Genomic DNA, 15,710 nt, shown 5'->3' on the forward strand with positions numbered 1-15,710 from the left:
TACAAAAATAAAAATTTTAGTATTCAGAATTTGATTTTTTGAAAAACTGTAGTACAATTTAACTTTAAAATTGCAAAACTGTGAAGATTATTGGAAACATGGTGAATCGTTAATCAAATGTTGACTTAATCCTATAGTTTTGCTGAATAAAGGTTCTTCATCTTTATGAGTGTTTACGCAAGTTTTTTGCGTTGAGCAGACAAAATAAGTCAAATTTCATTTTCTTTTAACCGCTGATGGCTGAAATCTGAACGTGCTAATAATCGAATTCTTTCAAGTATAAACATAAACCATGGAGGACATAAACGGTCGAAGTTAGGCATATACTGAGAAATTGAAAATACATTTTTCACCGTTGATGATCTGCTTTAAATATATGTCATATCAGGGTCTACGGCGCTGTTATTTACGCTACTGGATTTTATTTTATACTGGCTGTCTGGAAAATGGCGGATAAACTCTCCGCTACGCTCTTAACAATCAACTGGTAAGTCTGGGAAAATAGTAAAAACATTCCTTCTTGAGGTTCTATATTGGAAAAAATTTGAAAGTGCTGTGGAGCCTCTAGTGTCTTTTCTTACAATAATTTAGTTAAATTTCTTAGAAGATACGTCATTTGCCAAAATGGATCTTATTTTAGCTGATACTAACCCCACCCACCCCCCCTCTATTTTCTTAGAGAATGTCATTTAGCAAAATCCGTTTTATCTTAGCAGGTATTAGCCCCGCCCACCCACCCTGTCTTGTTTTAGAGGAAATGCCATTTGCCAAAATCAGTTTTATCTTAGGAAGTAAATATTACAAAAAATTATCCAAATTTGGAAACATTACGAGCTTATTTATATGCGCAAGGCAGGAATTTTGAACATCTTCTCTAGTGTTTGGTTGGTTATGCTTTAATGTATTTTTCTTTTGTTGGCTTTGTTTTTGTTTATGGTTTATAAATGTCTTATTAAATGTTTTCTTTTGCTTTACTTATAAAAAAGGTGGATTTCAGTCCCCATCGTTACTAAGAAATCAGAAAGCATGCAGTGTTGCCAATTTTACTTTATAAAATTACGTTTTTTTCGTAATCTACATCATAAAGAATTTTTTTATTATCTCTTTGGGACTCTCGAAACCCCCGTACATAACGTACTGAAGAGTTAATCCGCCATTTTCCAGACACCCGGTATGGGTTATCGCAAAACAAAAATCCCAAAATTAATTTTTTTTATTTTTGGAAGGAGCGGTGTTTGGAGTATACTTCAAGGGTAAGGGAAGTTCTGTCGAAATAACATTCGACCAATTTTTGAAAATTATGTTTATTTATGACCTGACCTGACCTGATCTGACTTGACTTTTTTTTTAACCTTCAAAGGGGGAAACCTTCATTAAATTTTAAAAATTACTTACCTAAAATATTTCAAATAGAGTGTTAATACAAAGTGTTTAAAAGTAATTTAAATCGTCATATTGAAAACATTTATAAAAATTTCAAAATATTTCATATTTTTGTCCATGAGATGATGTTATCAGTTTTTTGGATGACATTAGTTGACAAATCTTTTAAACGCCTTATTATCTTCGTCTAATAAAGTAAAGCCAGTTTGACTTATAAGAGTTTTACATAGTGTAGGTTAAATGAGTTTACTCTAGCGAACAGACGAAAAACCACATGCGATGGACAGATCGGACATACAAACGGAAACGGGCATTTTCGTATTTACATCCACAAATGGCGAAACATTGAGATAACATGAAATAGATATCCATCACCTACAGTATATACTTTCCAAATTCCTAAGTTCGGAAGAAATCAGTTTTAAAATAAGAAAGGAAACGGTTTAAATTTTTACGGGAAAAATATGCGATGACTAACCCAAAGGAACGCCAAGGACACGCTGAAATCGGACGAGCCAGGAAAATTCTGGTATCGGACAGCTCGAGAAATGGAAGCTAATCGAGGAAGCAGTTGTGGCTGTAATGAACTGTTGCAATTAGATTTGTGTAAGAAAAGTTGTTAAATTTGTGGATGATTGGCCATCAGTGAAGAGGACTCATGCCAAAAATTCCACCAGCCGTAGCAGTATTAAATAAAGCTGTGATTCAAACGTTGCAGGTAATTTCTCATAACTTTTTTTAGTCTCGTTTAAATACCATGTCGTCAAGCTTAAAAATTTAAAGAGGTTATCACACAATTAGTGTTTGCTTATCGGTGTACGAAGTGAAGTGATTTGAATTTAATTATGTAATGACAACCGTAAGTTGTTCGGTGACCAAGTTTAATGACAAGTTGTAGTGCAAGAGGTGATAAGTGCGTGTCAAAAATATAGTGTAATTTTGTAATTTCATTATCGATTTGATAATGATTTTCCGTTAATTGGGTAAAGTGCGCGATGAGTATCGTCTTTGTTATTGATCAGGTGAGAAGAACTTCAAAGTCCAACGTTTTGATCTACATGCCAGTGTAATAAAAAAAAGTATGCGCGCTACTTTTACACGTTATTAGTTATTATAAGTGCAGTTTTAGATTTTAGTGTCAATAATGTAAAGCATGTCTGGCTTGGACGCTTGATTGCATCAAGCAGGACGTGTATTGGGGGCCTTACTTGTTGTAAATATTTTCGAGTTATTTTTAACACACAACTTTTGAGTTTATAGCAAGATTGTGGCGTTAATTTTACCTTCCGAGACACTAAACTGAAACAACAATGTTGTTTGTAGTAATAATTTTATCAGATGCGATTATCAGTATATCATTTTTTAGTGCAAATGTGAATGTAATAAGTGACAGTCACACCCGAATTGCGCATAAAAGCACAACCGATCGTCCAAAATCTAAAAATATTCTTAAAAAAATAGTTGCGGGGTAAAGTTTGTGTTAAATCGGTAGCACTTAAACTTAGCTTTGTTGTTTTGATGTAATTAAAATGAACGTAAACATGTGACTGTCTCTGTCATACGACCTCTCTTTCTTGCATGTGTTTTTGTGATTGCCAATCTCTATCTCACATCTTTTTCTATAGGTGAAAAGGTGCTGTGAATCGTCGAAAACCTGAGCAATTTTCACAAAATCGACGAAAATGTCGGGTTTCCACAAAGTCGAAGTGAATAAAACGGTTTGGGAAGTTCCCGAAAGGTATCAAATGCTTTCAGCCGTAGGTTCGGGAGCATACGGACAAGTTTGGTATGTAATTTTAACACCTACATTATTGCTTAATCGTTATATACCATTAATTTTATGACCATTCCTTCCAATAGAAAGATCCATTTTGTACTTTTCCTGCAATAAACTTTACCCAACATAGCTGTCTTTTTCCTTAAACCTTCCACTCTACTCCTTGTGTGTTTATAGGTTAGGTTTTTAAAACGAAGCCTTAACCTATTTTCATTTTTATTTTTCCACAGCTCAGCCGTGGATACTTTCTCAAACAAGAAAAAAGTTGCCATAAAAAAATTAGCCCGACCTTTTCAATCAGCCGTTCACGCTAAAAGGACGTACCGAGAACTCAAACTCTTAAAACACATGAGACATGAAAACGTAATCGGATTGTTGGATGTTTTTTATCCTCAACACGACAATAGCCAGGTAGATTTGGTTCACGAACCGTCCGAAATTTAAAATATAAATTGTAGATCTATCTAGTCACCCATCTTATGGGGGCCGATTTAAATAACATTATACGTACTCAAAAACTAACCGATGATCACGTACAGTTCTTAGTGTATCAGATATTACGTGGCCTAAAATATATCCACTCTGCGGGAATTATACACAGAGTAAGTATTAGTTGTTAGTCGCAACTGTAAAAGAATGTAGACATTTATCAAAACACAAACATACAGTCACTCTTATATGTGGCTGTATATCATGGGGACAAACAGCAATTAGCCCACTTGACTAGATTTAGAATACGTTTGCAACATGCCCCAAACTTGATTTATTGACATGAAACTTCACCACGTCACACTACAATTAAGTTTAGTATATGTTAGATAAGATGCTTCAGATTGGTGCCATAAATCGTTATAAATTTCGCTGATAACAGTGCAAACCCTTTTATAACATGCTCCTATACTTTGTTGGACTAGATCGCCATCGTTTTACACATATAGTATCAGCTTAATTAAGTCAACATGTTACTTAAGTTCACACGCAAGTTACTGTAATCTCGCACGTGCTTTCAGGATTTAAAGCCTTCTAATATAGCCGTTAACGAAGATTGTGAGCTCAAAATTCTTGATTTTGGTTTAGCCCGACCTACGGAGACTGAAATGACGGGATATGTGGCAACCAGATGGTACCGAGCGCCAGAAATTATGTTAAACTGGATGCACTACAACCAGACAGTTGATATTTGGTCAGTAGGATGTATAATGGCCGAATTACTAACAGGACGTACTCTTTTCCCAGGCACAGATCGTATCCTTTTTAAAATGCACGTGTGTGAAATGACACTCGTGTCAAAATACAATGACTGAGTTGCGCAGGCTTAACTTAGCACTTAAGCTTGTTATGTCACTACTGTCATAAACGTCACTGTGTAGTACAGTTGACAGGACTAACGTTTTGTACGACAACCTAATACATTTTTACATTGTGGAGCAAATGAATCTGTAAATTTAATCCTCAAGTAGGCTGTGCACATGTTTCTAACCTTAAATTTCGAAACTTGCAAGAGGACTTAAAGCTGTCAAAGTTAATGCCTATCACAGCCTACTAATTTTGTGGCCATTTTGGACGGAAACGTCAAATCAGTTAAAGCACCTGATTCGTTTCTCAAAAAGCCGCAATTACACTGGCGAAAGATATACACATCAACTGACTTTTAGTTTATTTTTGTTGTTACAGAAATGGCGCATGTTGTATAAAAGAACAAACGGTTACCGATAGTGTAAAATTAATAGTATGTTGTACAAAAAAAGTTGGTTCTGGACGTTTCAGTGGCCTTGAGAGCTCGTGTTGGTTGCGAATAAACAGTACGCGGTTGTTTGCTTATAAAGCAGAAAATAGTCGTTTTTCTTAACATCTGCAGACATTCACCAGCTTAATTTAATCATGGAAATTCTGGGGACGCCGAGCGATGAGTTTATGCAGAAAATTACGTCAGACAGTGTAAATATTTGTGGTGTTGTAAGAGACGTGTATTTATGACGTGGTTGCAGGCGAAGAGTTACATACAGTCGTTACCACCCTTGCCTAAGAAGGACTTAAATCAGTATTTCCTAGGGGCGAATCCGCAGGCCGTGGATCTTCTGAGGTTGATGCTGGAGTTGGATAGTGATAAGAGGATTACGGCGGAACGGGCGTTAGAGCATCCCTACTTAACAGCGTATGCCGATCCGCACGATGAGCCTATTTCAGCACCTTATGACCAGAGTATTGAAGACATGAATCTTCCAGTGGAAAAATGGAAAGAATTAGTTCTAGGAGAAATAAATTCGTTCGTTTATATACCTCCACAAAACGAAGAATCGTAGAACGCTTCGTAGTACATACACATGTTAAAAGACGCTTCGCTTATGATGTGTATGAACAGTTTAAGTAAAAAAAACTGAATTGGTAACTTTATTTACAATACTTTTATTATTTCTTTATACAGGGAATATAAAAATGAATTCTAAATTTATGCAACTTATATGTTTATGTATATATAAACAAAGTTTAATACGTTTTCGCATTAATTTGCAGCTTTCTGTTCCAATATTAATTTTTTATTTGTAATTTAGTTATAACAAAATTAATAAAAAAATTAAATAGTGATGTTCATTTTAAGAGTTGTCTATGTTTGAGGTTAGGTGTAGTGAAACAGAACGCGACTTGTACAGACATGAGTAAAAAGACGCAGTTGCGCTAAAGCACGTTTATCGTTTCTGTTTCGCTAGACCCATGGAATATCTAAAATAACAATAATTTAATTAAAAAATACTGTTCATATGAAAATATACACAATTGAAAAAAATTGTCTTGATCACACAGAATTCGAGCTAGCACGAACTATTTTTTGCACTTAGCAGCAACATCATGTAGTTTTTTCCAAAGATCGTATTGTTCAACTCCCCTGACCATGTGGATACTGATTCCTCGTTGTACGCTGCAGGGGGTTAGAGAGACTCTCTTGTTTAAAAATTCTGGTGCATGGATACGTTTGATTTTTAAACTGTTGGCTACAATTCCGGTAACGAAAACATCTTCTAATTTAAAATAAGTGTGATTAAGTGCTGCTACATACAGTTCTTTCGATAGTCTCGCGGGAAGCAGATACGCCGGCCCGGTCGTAAAATCCGGGAACACCGCCGGCTTATATTGATTTGGAGAAATATAGTACTTGGACTTCTTATTCCTGATCGGCTTCCACTTCTTCGCCAGTCGTCCGTAGATCGCCCTCTGCTCTGGACTGTGCTTCGCTATGAAAGCCAACAGCCTCGACACGTTAATAAACATATCATCGTCGGTTTTAAGTACAAAAGCTGCTTTCGGACAGTAATTATCTACCCATTCTAACATCGAAATCGTTTTAAGAGTAAGATTGTCGTACGTATCTCTAAATTTCCCACGTATAATATCACCGTATAAGTATTGTTCCTTTTCAATATTCGAGTTGACGGTTTCGTTCGAGATCGAGCCCAGCATGAAGGCTATGCCGATGTCCTTCCGGCTCGCGAAGTGCCCCCAGGTCTCGCGGATCGCCATCCTCGCGCCCTCGTGGCTCGGCGCCGACGTGATCGCGATCAGCAGCTTGATGTCCCTCCCCAAATCGGGACACATCTGCGAGCTCACGTCCACGTGCCCCGCCTCGTAGATGATCTCCGCCGCGATGCCCCGGGTCATGTCCGGCTGGCTGCTGTTGCTCGCCGTGGCATTGCGCACGGCGATCGACGCGGCCACCTGGGGCTGCGGCGCTTCCGAAGAGCCGCTATTCGGGGGCGCCGCTGTTATATTCCTCGCCGCTTCGGCTTGGGTCGTGTTACCTTGGAATGCTCGAATTTCTGACGCTAAAGTACGTAAAGGGGAAGCTGTGGTTGTCAGTTGTGGGGAGGTTATGTATGCCACGTAGAGCAGACATGTCGCCGTGGCTAACACTAGGATGGCCATGTGCAGCAACCGCACCTGGGCAAGCCATGGCACCCCCATGCCTGAAACAAAACAAACACGTCATTCGTTTCAAAGAATTGATGACGTAGGCGCAATTTATATCCTACTAGTGTACAGTAGGTTACATCGCTTTGACTGGTCCGATTGTTTTAAGGTACTTTGTTTGTTCATTCATTGAGTTTATAGTTGGTTGAGTCTCCTTGACCATACTTCCTTATTTACAGTCGATAGTCCAAAATTCCTGGGTTTTTACCTTAACGTGATTTGCATAGAACGGTTTATGGTTTATTTAACGATAAACACAATTAGTTAGATATAGTGTGTAATTATACAACAGTTTTCACAATTTTCTCAAAATTAAACACCATTTACCACGCAAACTTTTGATGTTACGTCATCAAATCGTTGGGTGGGATGAATTTTTCATGTTTTAGAGGTTATCAATCAATGTTCTTATAGTCAGTGTCACTTTATCTTACGAACGACGTGATGGAATTGAATTAAAGAATGCTTTTATCTCCGGGGATAAAACTTGACTGAAATTCGTATATATAATGTAATTAACTAACGACTTGATCAAATTAAATTCGAACGTGTTTGGTTTGCTATTTTAAAAACACATGAATTGGAGACATTTTATACCAAATTCGGCTGCAACACGTCACAAACAAAAAAAACTTTTTATGAAAACTACTCACATAAATGTCAAAATTTGCCTTACACGTTTTAAGTAATTTAACAAAAACTTTCACCACCATCCTGTTTTGTCTTTTCTGACTCAAAATACAAAAAAAGAATTGATTTGTCACGACTTGGCCGGAGTTCACATTTAGAACCTGTACACCTAGCGACAAGCGACAAGTAGAATATCAATATGCAGTAAAATGTGTTAACTTAATAACGCGTGACCAAAATAAAACAATCTAAACAGCGTTATCTGGCTATTGATATGAAGTGACATTTGGCTTCTGCTTAGCCCACGATAATTCTTACGTTGCATTACGCCAACTTACGTCTGGTGGCGACGAGCGACCTAGGCACCCGAATTAAGACGACAAGCGTTGCGTTCATCACGTTTATATTTTTTGTCATCGAGCCGCGGAATACACCGGGCACTGCAGAAACAGACCAATAGTCGGTAGAAATAACAAAAACGGTGTCATGAACATTGTATCGATTGCGAATTATTAGCTAATTGCACCGCAGTAAATGCACAAACGAACTACCTACTTTATGTTTTAAGGAAACAATGCCAACGTGATAACAGCTTAATTAACGGCCATTATTTTTTAATATTCTAAATCATAATAAAGTTGCACAATGCTATAAATAGCATTCAAGTGGTAATTAGAGGGAAGCGACCACGTTTATCTACAAGAGTTAATCTCAGCTGAACGACTAAATTAATAGTACGGAAGAGACTACATCACGAAAAATTATTTCCAGTTTTCTAGATTCAGCATTCTTTATTTCAGTTTAATAAAATATCAAGTGTGTGTGTTCGTATTCTACTAACTGCGCCACGAAATTGCATATTTGTTCAAATGATCCTGCGCTTAATTTCGAGAACGGAAACAATTGCTTTCCCCATCTTTACAATTATTTGTATTTTTTTAAGCGAAATAAACACCGTGTTTTGACATTTGTGGCATATATTAAATTAAAACAGCATTATTAAAAGGGATATTTATTTGTTCCGTGGCCACACGCGACTTCATTTTTAATTGTCCTTACGGTACACGAAATTAGGAACATATCTTGTCGGAAAACACCTAAAAATGACTCATAATTGGCTACTATTTGAATTACAAGATTTGAAATGGGGAAACCACTGCAAACACTATATAATAATTAAAATTATCTCTTCCCAGTACCTGTGATTTTCCGGTTAGATAATTACGTCCCGAATATTTTCCTCAAGCTGGCGAACGTATTTTTTTTATTTGGAGTTGTTAACGACACTTTATTGGTAATTTCGGACAACTTATCGTTATTTACGAGGTAATAACAATAAAATAAAGTTACAGCGTTCGCATAAATTTCAACTACTAGTTTTATCACTTTTGTGAATTTTAACAATGCACTTTTCAGATATTTAAGGAAACGCGAAATATATTTTTAATTTTTACTTACGCGGATATTTCGGCATGGTTTTCATTTCTCGGCCGACTATTCACACTGACTATTTGACTTGTAGCAATTAGTTCGCACAATAGTCCGTCTAAATCTTTAACGTTGTTTATTATGCGTTCACGTCTTGACAATGTTAAATCTAGATAAGAAGTTGTAAAAGACTTACCAGTTTACTTGTAAAAAATAATGATTATCCTGTAGGTGAGTAGACGTAGTAATGCATCAGGCGACATGACGTCGTCAAATCTGAAAAGAGAACACGAAAAATAAAATCTTCAAGGAACTGGCAATAACTATACAAAGGAATCATGACATTAATATTAAAAACGTATCTGCGGAAAGATATAAAACAGTGTTTTCAATAGACTTATTGCATTATTAAGCGAACAATTAATTAAGTGCATGTTCCTTACGTAAACGCCAACCTGAATTGAGGTCATTTAATTCCAATTTAAATAATTTGCCTTATCTGGCCACTTCTACGAACAATTTTGTAAATTTACATTTAACGCAAGCCCGCAAAATCAAACAAAGATCCTCGCACCGACTTTATTATAAACTTGAGTAATTGATGACACGGCGACCTTCGGACCCTATTTATTCGCGAATTTTCAAGGTACCCACATACTAAACCAATACGTAATTATTTTCTACAATAACTAACGCCGACAGCCGCAAAGAAACGAATCCTTGAATGCTGTGAACGCTTTATACCCGAAATCAGTCGGACCGAGTTAATTAGCCTTCAATCGTTGATAATTATTATCTGACTAATTTTAGCCAAAAATGATCAACTCGCAAAAATATCCGATTACTTATTATTCGCTGTGCTTTCTTTTTACGTCACGACTTCGAAGAAACCAACTGTGGAAGAGTCTGGGCACGTCCACCGCTTTCGACCCATCATTATTTCCCATTCCGAGAAATACGCGCCGAGGTACCAATTTGGTCCTAATTGGTCTAGTCTTGCTCGAAATTTGATGCTCTTGTTTCCGAGAACATCGTATACTCCATCAACGAAAATAGTGCTTTTGCGATTTTGACTTCACTATTTTCATATCGTTTACTTACGCTGTGTTTCAACACATTTTCGTTTTTGTTTTCTTACCAACATGTACACAAACCCACTGTCGATATTTTGCTGAAGTGTGTTAATGCATCGATAATCCAGTAACCTTCATGACACCTGAATAAATTAACGATTTAAATCACTACCTGTAATGAATCGCTTTATTAATTTTGGACTTGCACTCTAGGCCGCCACTACCGAATTAAATATTGGAACTGTAACATGGTGGAGATTATCACTTTGTCAATATAAACAAACTTATATGGCCAAGACGGCACAGAACTTTCCACATCTAGTTTCATACGAAGCGATGAACTCTAATTTTTTTCGAAGTTTATTTTATAGATGGCTAAACTTCATGAATGTCGTAAAGTTAACCGGAAAGTAAGTGCGTGTCACTTTCTTTCCTCAACTACCGACAAACGATGAAGTAATTTTGCGCTCTATGCATATAATTTAGCAATTTAGTACTATTATATTATCGTAATATATTTACGAGCGATACGTTTATACTATTGTTCGTACAATTGCATTTCTGTGTATTAGTTATCTATATATAAATTAAACAAATGTTGTTACGCCAGGTTTAATACAGTTAAGCCGGTTTGTTGTTATTTCTTTTCCAGTTTTCACAACACACTAGAATTCATTTTTAGACGCACCCCAAAATCGAAATTTGTCAAACTAAGTCGACGTCATTACCGGATGAACTGAGTCACACATGATTACTTGTATATACGACAAACCGACTTCGGAATATCAGTTGGCACAACTGGTGGATGTTTATTATACAATATTAAAGGAGACGTTTTATGCTCCCACCACTGGGAAAATAACACAACCGGGTTTTTTGGCTAATCAGATTTATTGGTCCGTTCCTTCCAAAAACTTGATGACGTCATTTAAAAATTTTGCAGTCACATAGTTATATTTTTTTAAATTACTTATACCGAATGTTTGAAAAATTAATAAACGAAGCCATTTACTTTATCGATTAGACCGCAAATAGTTTATCTCATTTTCCTGAATTTCTGGGAATATAGGTGTTATTAATAGTACAATATATCTAGCAAAACATTGATAACGTCATCACGTCATTTTAACTGGACTTATTTAATCGATAGTGCTTCAAAGGTACGGGAAGTTCTGTTAAACAACGGAATAAACTTGAAATGAGTTTTACGTTCTATTCAATTTGTCATTAAACGCGGTTTTTGGACGTCGATACAGCAAAACCCACACTGCCTGTGGTAAAAATAGTTCTTTCAAATAAATGACTGCACATTCGTGTGTTAACAGAATTTATTAAAGACATAGAATGTTTGAGTCATGAAGTTCACATTTGCAAGCAAGGACAGATAAATTTGGGTACATATATCTAGTTTACAGGGGCGGCTTGTCCTATGAGGCAGGTGAGGCAGTGCCTCACCAATGAATTTTACGCCTTATTAGGATTTTTATTATTTTATACGGACACATTTCGGCCAATAATTTGTGTCTTTTTTCTAAAATTTTAAAAATAAATATAGAAAATTATATTCTTATTTTTATCTCGGTAGGTACTCGTTGCTCCCTTAATTAAACAGCGCGCTTAAACACTCGGCACAACATGTATTTTGTGACGCGAATGAGGCCGACTCGAAGCTTGCCTCTACAGCATATATAGAAATCATGTCGTTAATAGGCAAGCAACCTGCAATACACTTATAAGCGGTATGAGTTGAAAAAAGACAAAATTGAGGCTAGCCTCATTTCCGTGCTTGCAAAAGAGATGGACAACTATATTATTTGCGCGCGGGGAACGTGCGATTGCAATGCAGTCTGCATTCGCAGGAGTATTCAAAATTAGGCCGTTGATTGTTTTGCCACAAATCTGTGTGTGTATAAATTGATTCAAAATTTCGGTAACAGAATTTTGTCTTAAAAGTGCCTACGTTTGCGTGGGTCGCGTTAGTGCTTTGTGCTTGTCATAATTTGATTTCGGTAATCGTTATTTAAGATTACGAGTAAATCGGAATTTTTCTCTACTAACGTTAAATGACAATGGCAGTTCTGTTTTTTCTACTTTCACGTATGATGATAAATTGTATGTAGTTAAGGAATTAAAACCGCCGGTTCCTGATTTGAGTAAATCGTTAATTGATCCATAAAAAAAAATTTAAAATAAATCCGTATTTATATTTTATATTTTTTTCATTTTGTTTTTTGTTATAAATCAAATTAGCTTTATTTTATGTTGTATTTGATCTTTTTCGATATGTTTCCTTTAAAGTTTATTTTAATTTTGTTTTTTGTTAGAAGTTATATTAGTTTTTTCTGACCACGCTTCCCTTTCCTTTTGTCCTGTCATTCTCATCCTTTCCTTGCAAGACCTCCTTACACCTTCACGTTGGTTCTTTGTGGACAGTTAAATGAGTTTACAAATTTGTTTATTTGACTAAATAGAAAATATTTAAGTAAACTTGATTTATTTATATTTTAGAGCGTTTTGTGCTGTGCCTCATCAATTTTTCAAGTCATGAGCCGCCCCTGCTAGTTTATTATTGTCATAATTATTTAGAATTTGTGTCAAAGGAGTCGTTAGTACGTTGGTTTTTGGTTGTGCAGTTAAAAATAAACAATAAGATATTAGTGTATGTAAAAATAATTTATAATCTGACCACTTGCCTGACCGCGACCTCTGTTACAGCGGATCAAGTTGGCGTTATGATTATGAAACAGCGTCTCAATTTTAATACTCCACACTGTACTTATCACCTTTAAGCTATTTCGACACTGAACATGTTGAACACACAACTATATTAAAGGTAAACAAAACGCAACCGTGAATGTTTATGCTTTAATTTACCATTAGTTTAATGAAAAATGCGTCGTTTAATCCAGGATGAGTGTCACTTTTATTAATCGCATTAATTGTGAGAAAACAACAAAAATCAATTATGAAGAAAGGTCGTGTTTTTTTTTCAGTGTTCCCTAAAGCAACTTTGGCAGTGACTAACAACCGAAATTTATGAATCCCCAGAGGTTAAACTTCTGGCAGTGTTTTTGTTAAACCGTAATGAGAAATTCCTGAAAGAACACAGACATGTGAAGTCCGAATGCGTTGCATCAAAAAGGGAAAACGAAAACCCGTGAAGCACAAAAATAGAGTGTAATTGTCCATTATTAATAGAATCGGGTAAATAATACCTTTGCAGGACACGTTACACAATTTGCAGCCTTGACAACAATTTGTAAAAACTGCCATTTCTCGTCGCTGGCGAGTAATCAAAATTGAGCGCGCCAGTTTCCGTGCAACCCGACGCCGTATCACTTTTATGATAAGATAACAATTCGAGATAACACATACCTGCAGTTTTCTGTTTTACAGCACTACGTCTACAGGTTATACTGAGCGATCCACCATGCCATCGCCAACATGGTCAGCATCAACACCGGATGACAAACGTCATTGGGGTTCGCTGACAGCGGCGTACATAACCGCCAAAAAACCGAAGCCAAAATCGCTCCTCGCGACTCAAAAACCTCGCAAACACGCGACCGACCTCAAACTGGCCCCAGCGCGTGATGAGGTCATTAAAATTCACTTTCTTTGTCGGTAATGAGGACATTTCTCTCCGCAAGAAGTCGAAGCTGGATTATAGCTAATGGGAATTATGACTCACGGGACGGCGCCCTTATCGGGCTTCGCTGATAAGGCCTGCATTTTTAGCCGGGCAGGAAGTCGCCGACCCAGATTCAGCGATATTGAAATGTTTCAGCGAACAAGAGCGGCTGGGAATTTTTAACGCGAAATTTTCCAAGGAATTTCCAATGACTGTGTATTAACGGTAGCGCGCAACCGCCCGAGTCACCAACCCCGAAACTGAGACCAATTTTCTGACTATTCGATATTAACGATCGTTTTTACAGCGTTAAAAGTCTTTTTATTCAAAAATTTATATTTATTAAATAGGTGAAACTTTGTTTTGATGTTTCGCATAACTAAAACTTAATAGTGATAGTAATAATAATGACATTAACACTATACACCACCAGTAATACACTCATAAAAACCAAAGTAAAAACCAATCCGGAATGTGCTCCTGGTTCCGTGCAGCCAAACCCAACTATCCCCTCATAAATAAGCAGAATATTGTCAATTAAATATTAAACGGTTTTTTTTTATTATTACTGCGTACAATATAGAAAATGATTAATTTCATATTTTGTCGAAATTTCGCAGCTTGTAGAATACGAAACTATTGGTCTCTGCATTTTTGGATCGCATACAGTATAATAATTTTTGTTTTAAAAAATCATGATTGTTATCGAATTATAATGATTAATTGAATGTAACAACATCTTGTAAAATTCACACACTTTTCTCGCCCCTGAAGTACAGTCCAACAAATCCCGTTTACTTGAAAAATTGAAAAAATTGATTTTGCAATTTTTTTCGATGAGAAAAACTCAACACAGATTCATAAATCACAAGTGCAGGAATATTTTATTTTGTTAAACTGAAATAAACCCTTATTTTACAAAATTATGAGATGACATCCTTCCAGTGTTGATTTTAATTTTGGTTAGCATAGACAGACAGATAGACGGAAATGGGTGCCCTATTTTTTCGTACTTTACGGGTTATGAAACGTTGAGAAAACATAATAATTCGTTACAGTACTTCCTTAGCTAACGTTTAGGGGAGGTAAAATAGAAACAGAACAAGATGCACCAATTAAATACTGGGTGTTTTATTTAAAAAAGCTGCAATACCGACATTCGAAAATTATAACACTTTGGTTTTTTACAAACACTCTGTATATATTAAGATTTAATCTAACTGATAACACAATAAAAATCGTATATCTGTTTATTTTCTTTATCTTTCGATAAAATTTATCAATTCAGATGTTACAAATAACAGGTGAATTTTTTTCGGAACCCTGGATTGTCAAAATATTACACGAAAATCGGAATGTCGTGACAACACCGCATCAGTAATTCAAAGATCCATTGCCATTTCTGAATTATTAACAGCTATATGATGTCAACAAGAAATTTGCTTTGTTATTTTAATATGTGTAGACTTCTTTTCACAACATGGAACTTAAACATGTTGCGATTAGGCTCCGCCCTATAATTGCAAAATCCATATTTCCTTGCAAAAATGTACCATTTTAAACATGTTTTAAGTTTCTTGTTGTGAAAAGATGGCTATGAATTTAAGAAAAAAAAAAAAGGCAAAATATGAGCCCCGCCCACCCGCCTTATCTCAATTCTGATGATTTTTTGTATTCGTCGTAACCGGAAGGGCGGAGTTTCATTGTAAAATTCTTATTTTTCTACGAGATATTGTGTGATCTGACCTGACTGAACCTGACCAGACCTGACCTGATCTAAATATTTAGTAATGAAGTTTTAGTTCGTTGCTAGACCTAGGGACGG

At 36.1% G+C, this 15,710-nt stretch overlaps 2 protein-coding genes across 12 annotated transcripts; one reads left to right on the top strand and one right to left on the bottom strand.

Annotated features, from left to right (window-relative positions):
* Positions 1 to 1,998: 1,998 nt before the first annotated feature.
* On the top strand, positions 1,999 to 5,752 carry LOC135141829 (mitogen-activated protein kinase p38b-like). 4 transcript variants are annotated; one of them, XM_064073327.1, is made up of 7 exons: positions 1,999 to 2,101; positions 3,009 to 3,169; positions 3,391 to 3,571; positions 3,619 to 3,762; positions 4,171 to 4,405; positions 5,019 to 5,098; positions 5,149 to 5,752. In XM_064073327.1, exons 2-7 carry the CDS (start codon positions 3,066 to 3,068, stop codon positions 5,461 to 5,463), a joined length of 1,059 nt encoding a protein of 352 aa, XP_063929397.1. In that variant the 5' UTR covers positions 1,999 to 2,101; positions 3,009 to 3,065; the 3' UTR covers positions 5,464 to 5,752. The 4 variants fall into 4 exon arrangements, with proteins under 4 accessions (XP_063929397.1, XP_063929396.1, XP_063929394.1 ...); XM_064073326.1 differs by lacking the exon at positions 1,999 to 2,101 and adding an exon at positions 2,136 to 2,405; XM_064073325.1 differs by lacking the exon at positions 1,999 to 2,101 and adding an exon at positions 2,747 to 2,851.
* On the bottom strand, positions 5,539 to 14,024 carry LOC135141828 (beta-1,3-galactosyltransferase 5-like). Of its 8 annotated transcripts, none has more exons than XM_064073316.1 (3): positions 13,630 to 14,024; positions 9,378 to 9,457; positions 5,539 to 7,119 (listed from the first exon to the last, which is right to left on the bottom strand). In XM_064073316.1, the coding sequence occupies exon 3, from the start codon at positions 7,115 to 7,117 to the stop codon at positions 5,981 to 5,983; it is 1,137 nt and encodes a 378-aa protein (XP_063929386.1). In that variant the 5' UTR covers positions 7,118 to 7,119; positions 9,378 to 9,457; positions 13,630 to 14,024; the 3' UTR covers positions 5,539 to 5,980. The 8 variants fall into 8 exon arrangements, with proteins under 8 accessions (XP_063929386.1, XP_063929387.1, XP_063929391.1 ...); XM_064073317.1 differs by lacking the exon at positions 13,630 to 14,024 and adding an exon at positions 13,470 to 13,552; XM_064073321.1 differs by lacking the exon at positions 13,630 to 14,024 and adding an exon at positions 10,983 to 11,005.
* Between the last annotated feature and the right edge of the window lie 1,686 nt (positions 14,025 to 15,710).

This window comes from Zophobas morio, unplaced genomic scaffold (assembly GCF_036711695.1).
Source record: "Zophobas morio isolate AGI-343-1 ecotype UQ-CSIRO unplaced genomic scaffold, CSIRO_AGI_Zmor_V1 ptg000044l, whole genome shotgun sequence".
Taxonomy (NCBI): Eukaryota; Metazoa; Arthropoda; class Insecta; order Coleoptera; family Tenebrionidae; genus Zophobas; species Zophobas morio.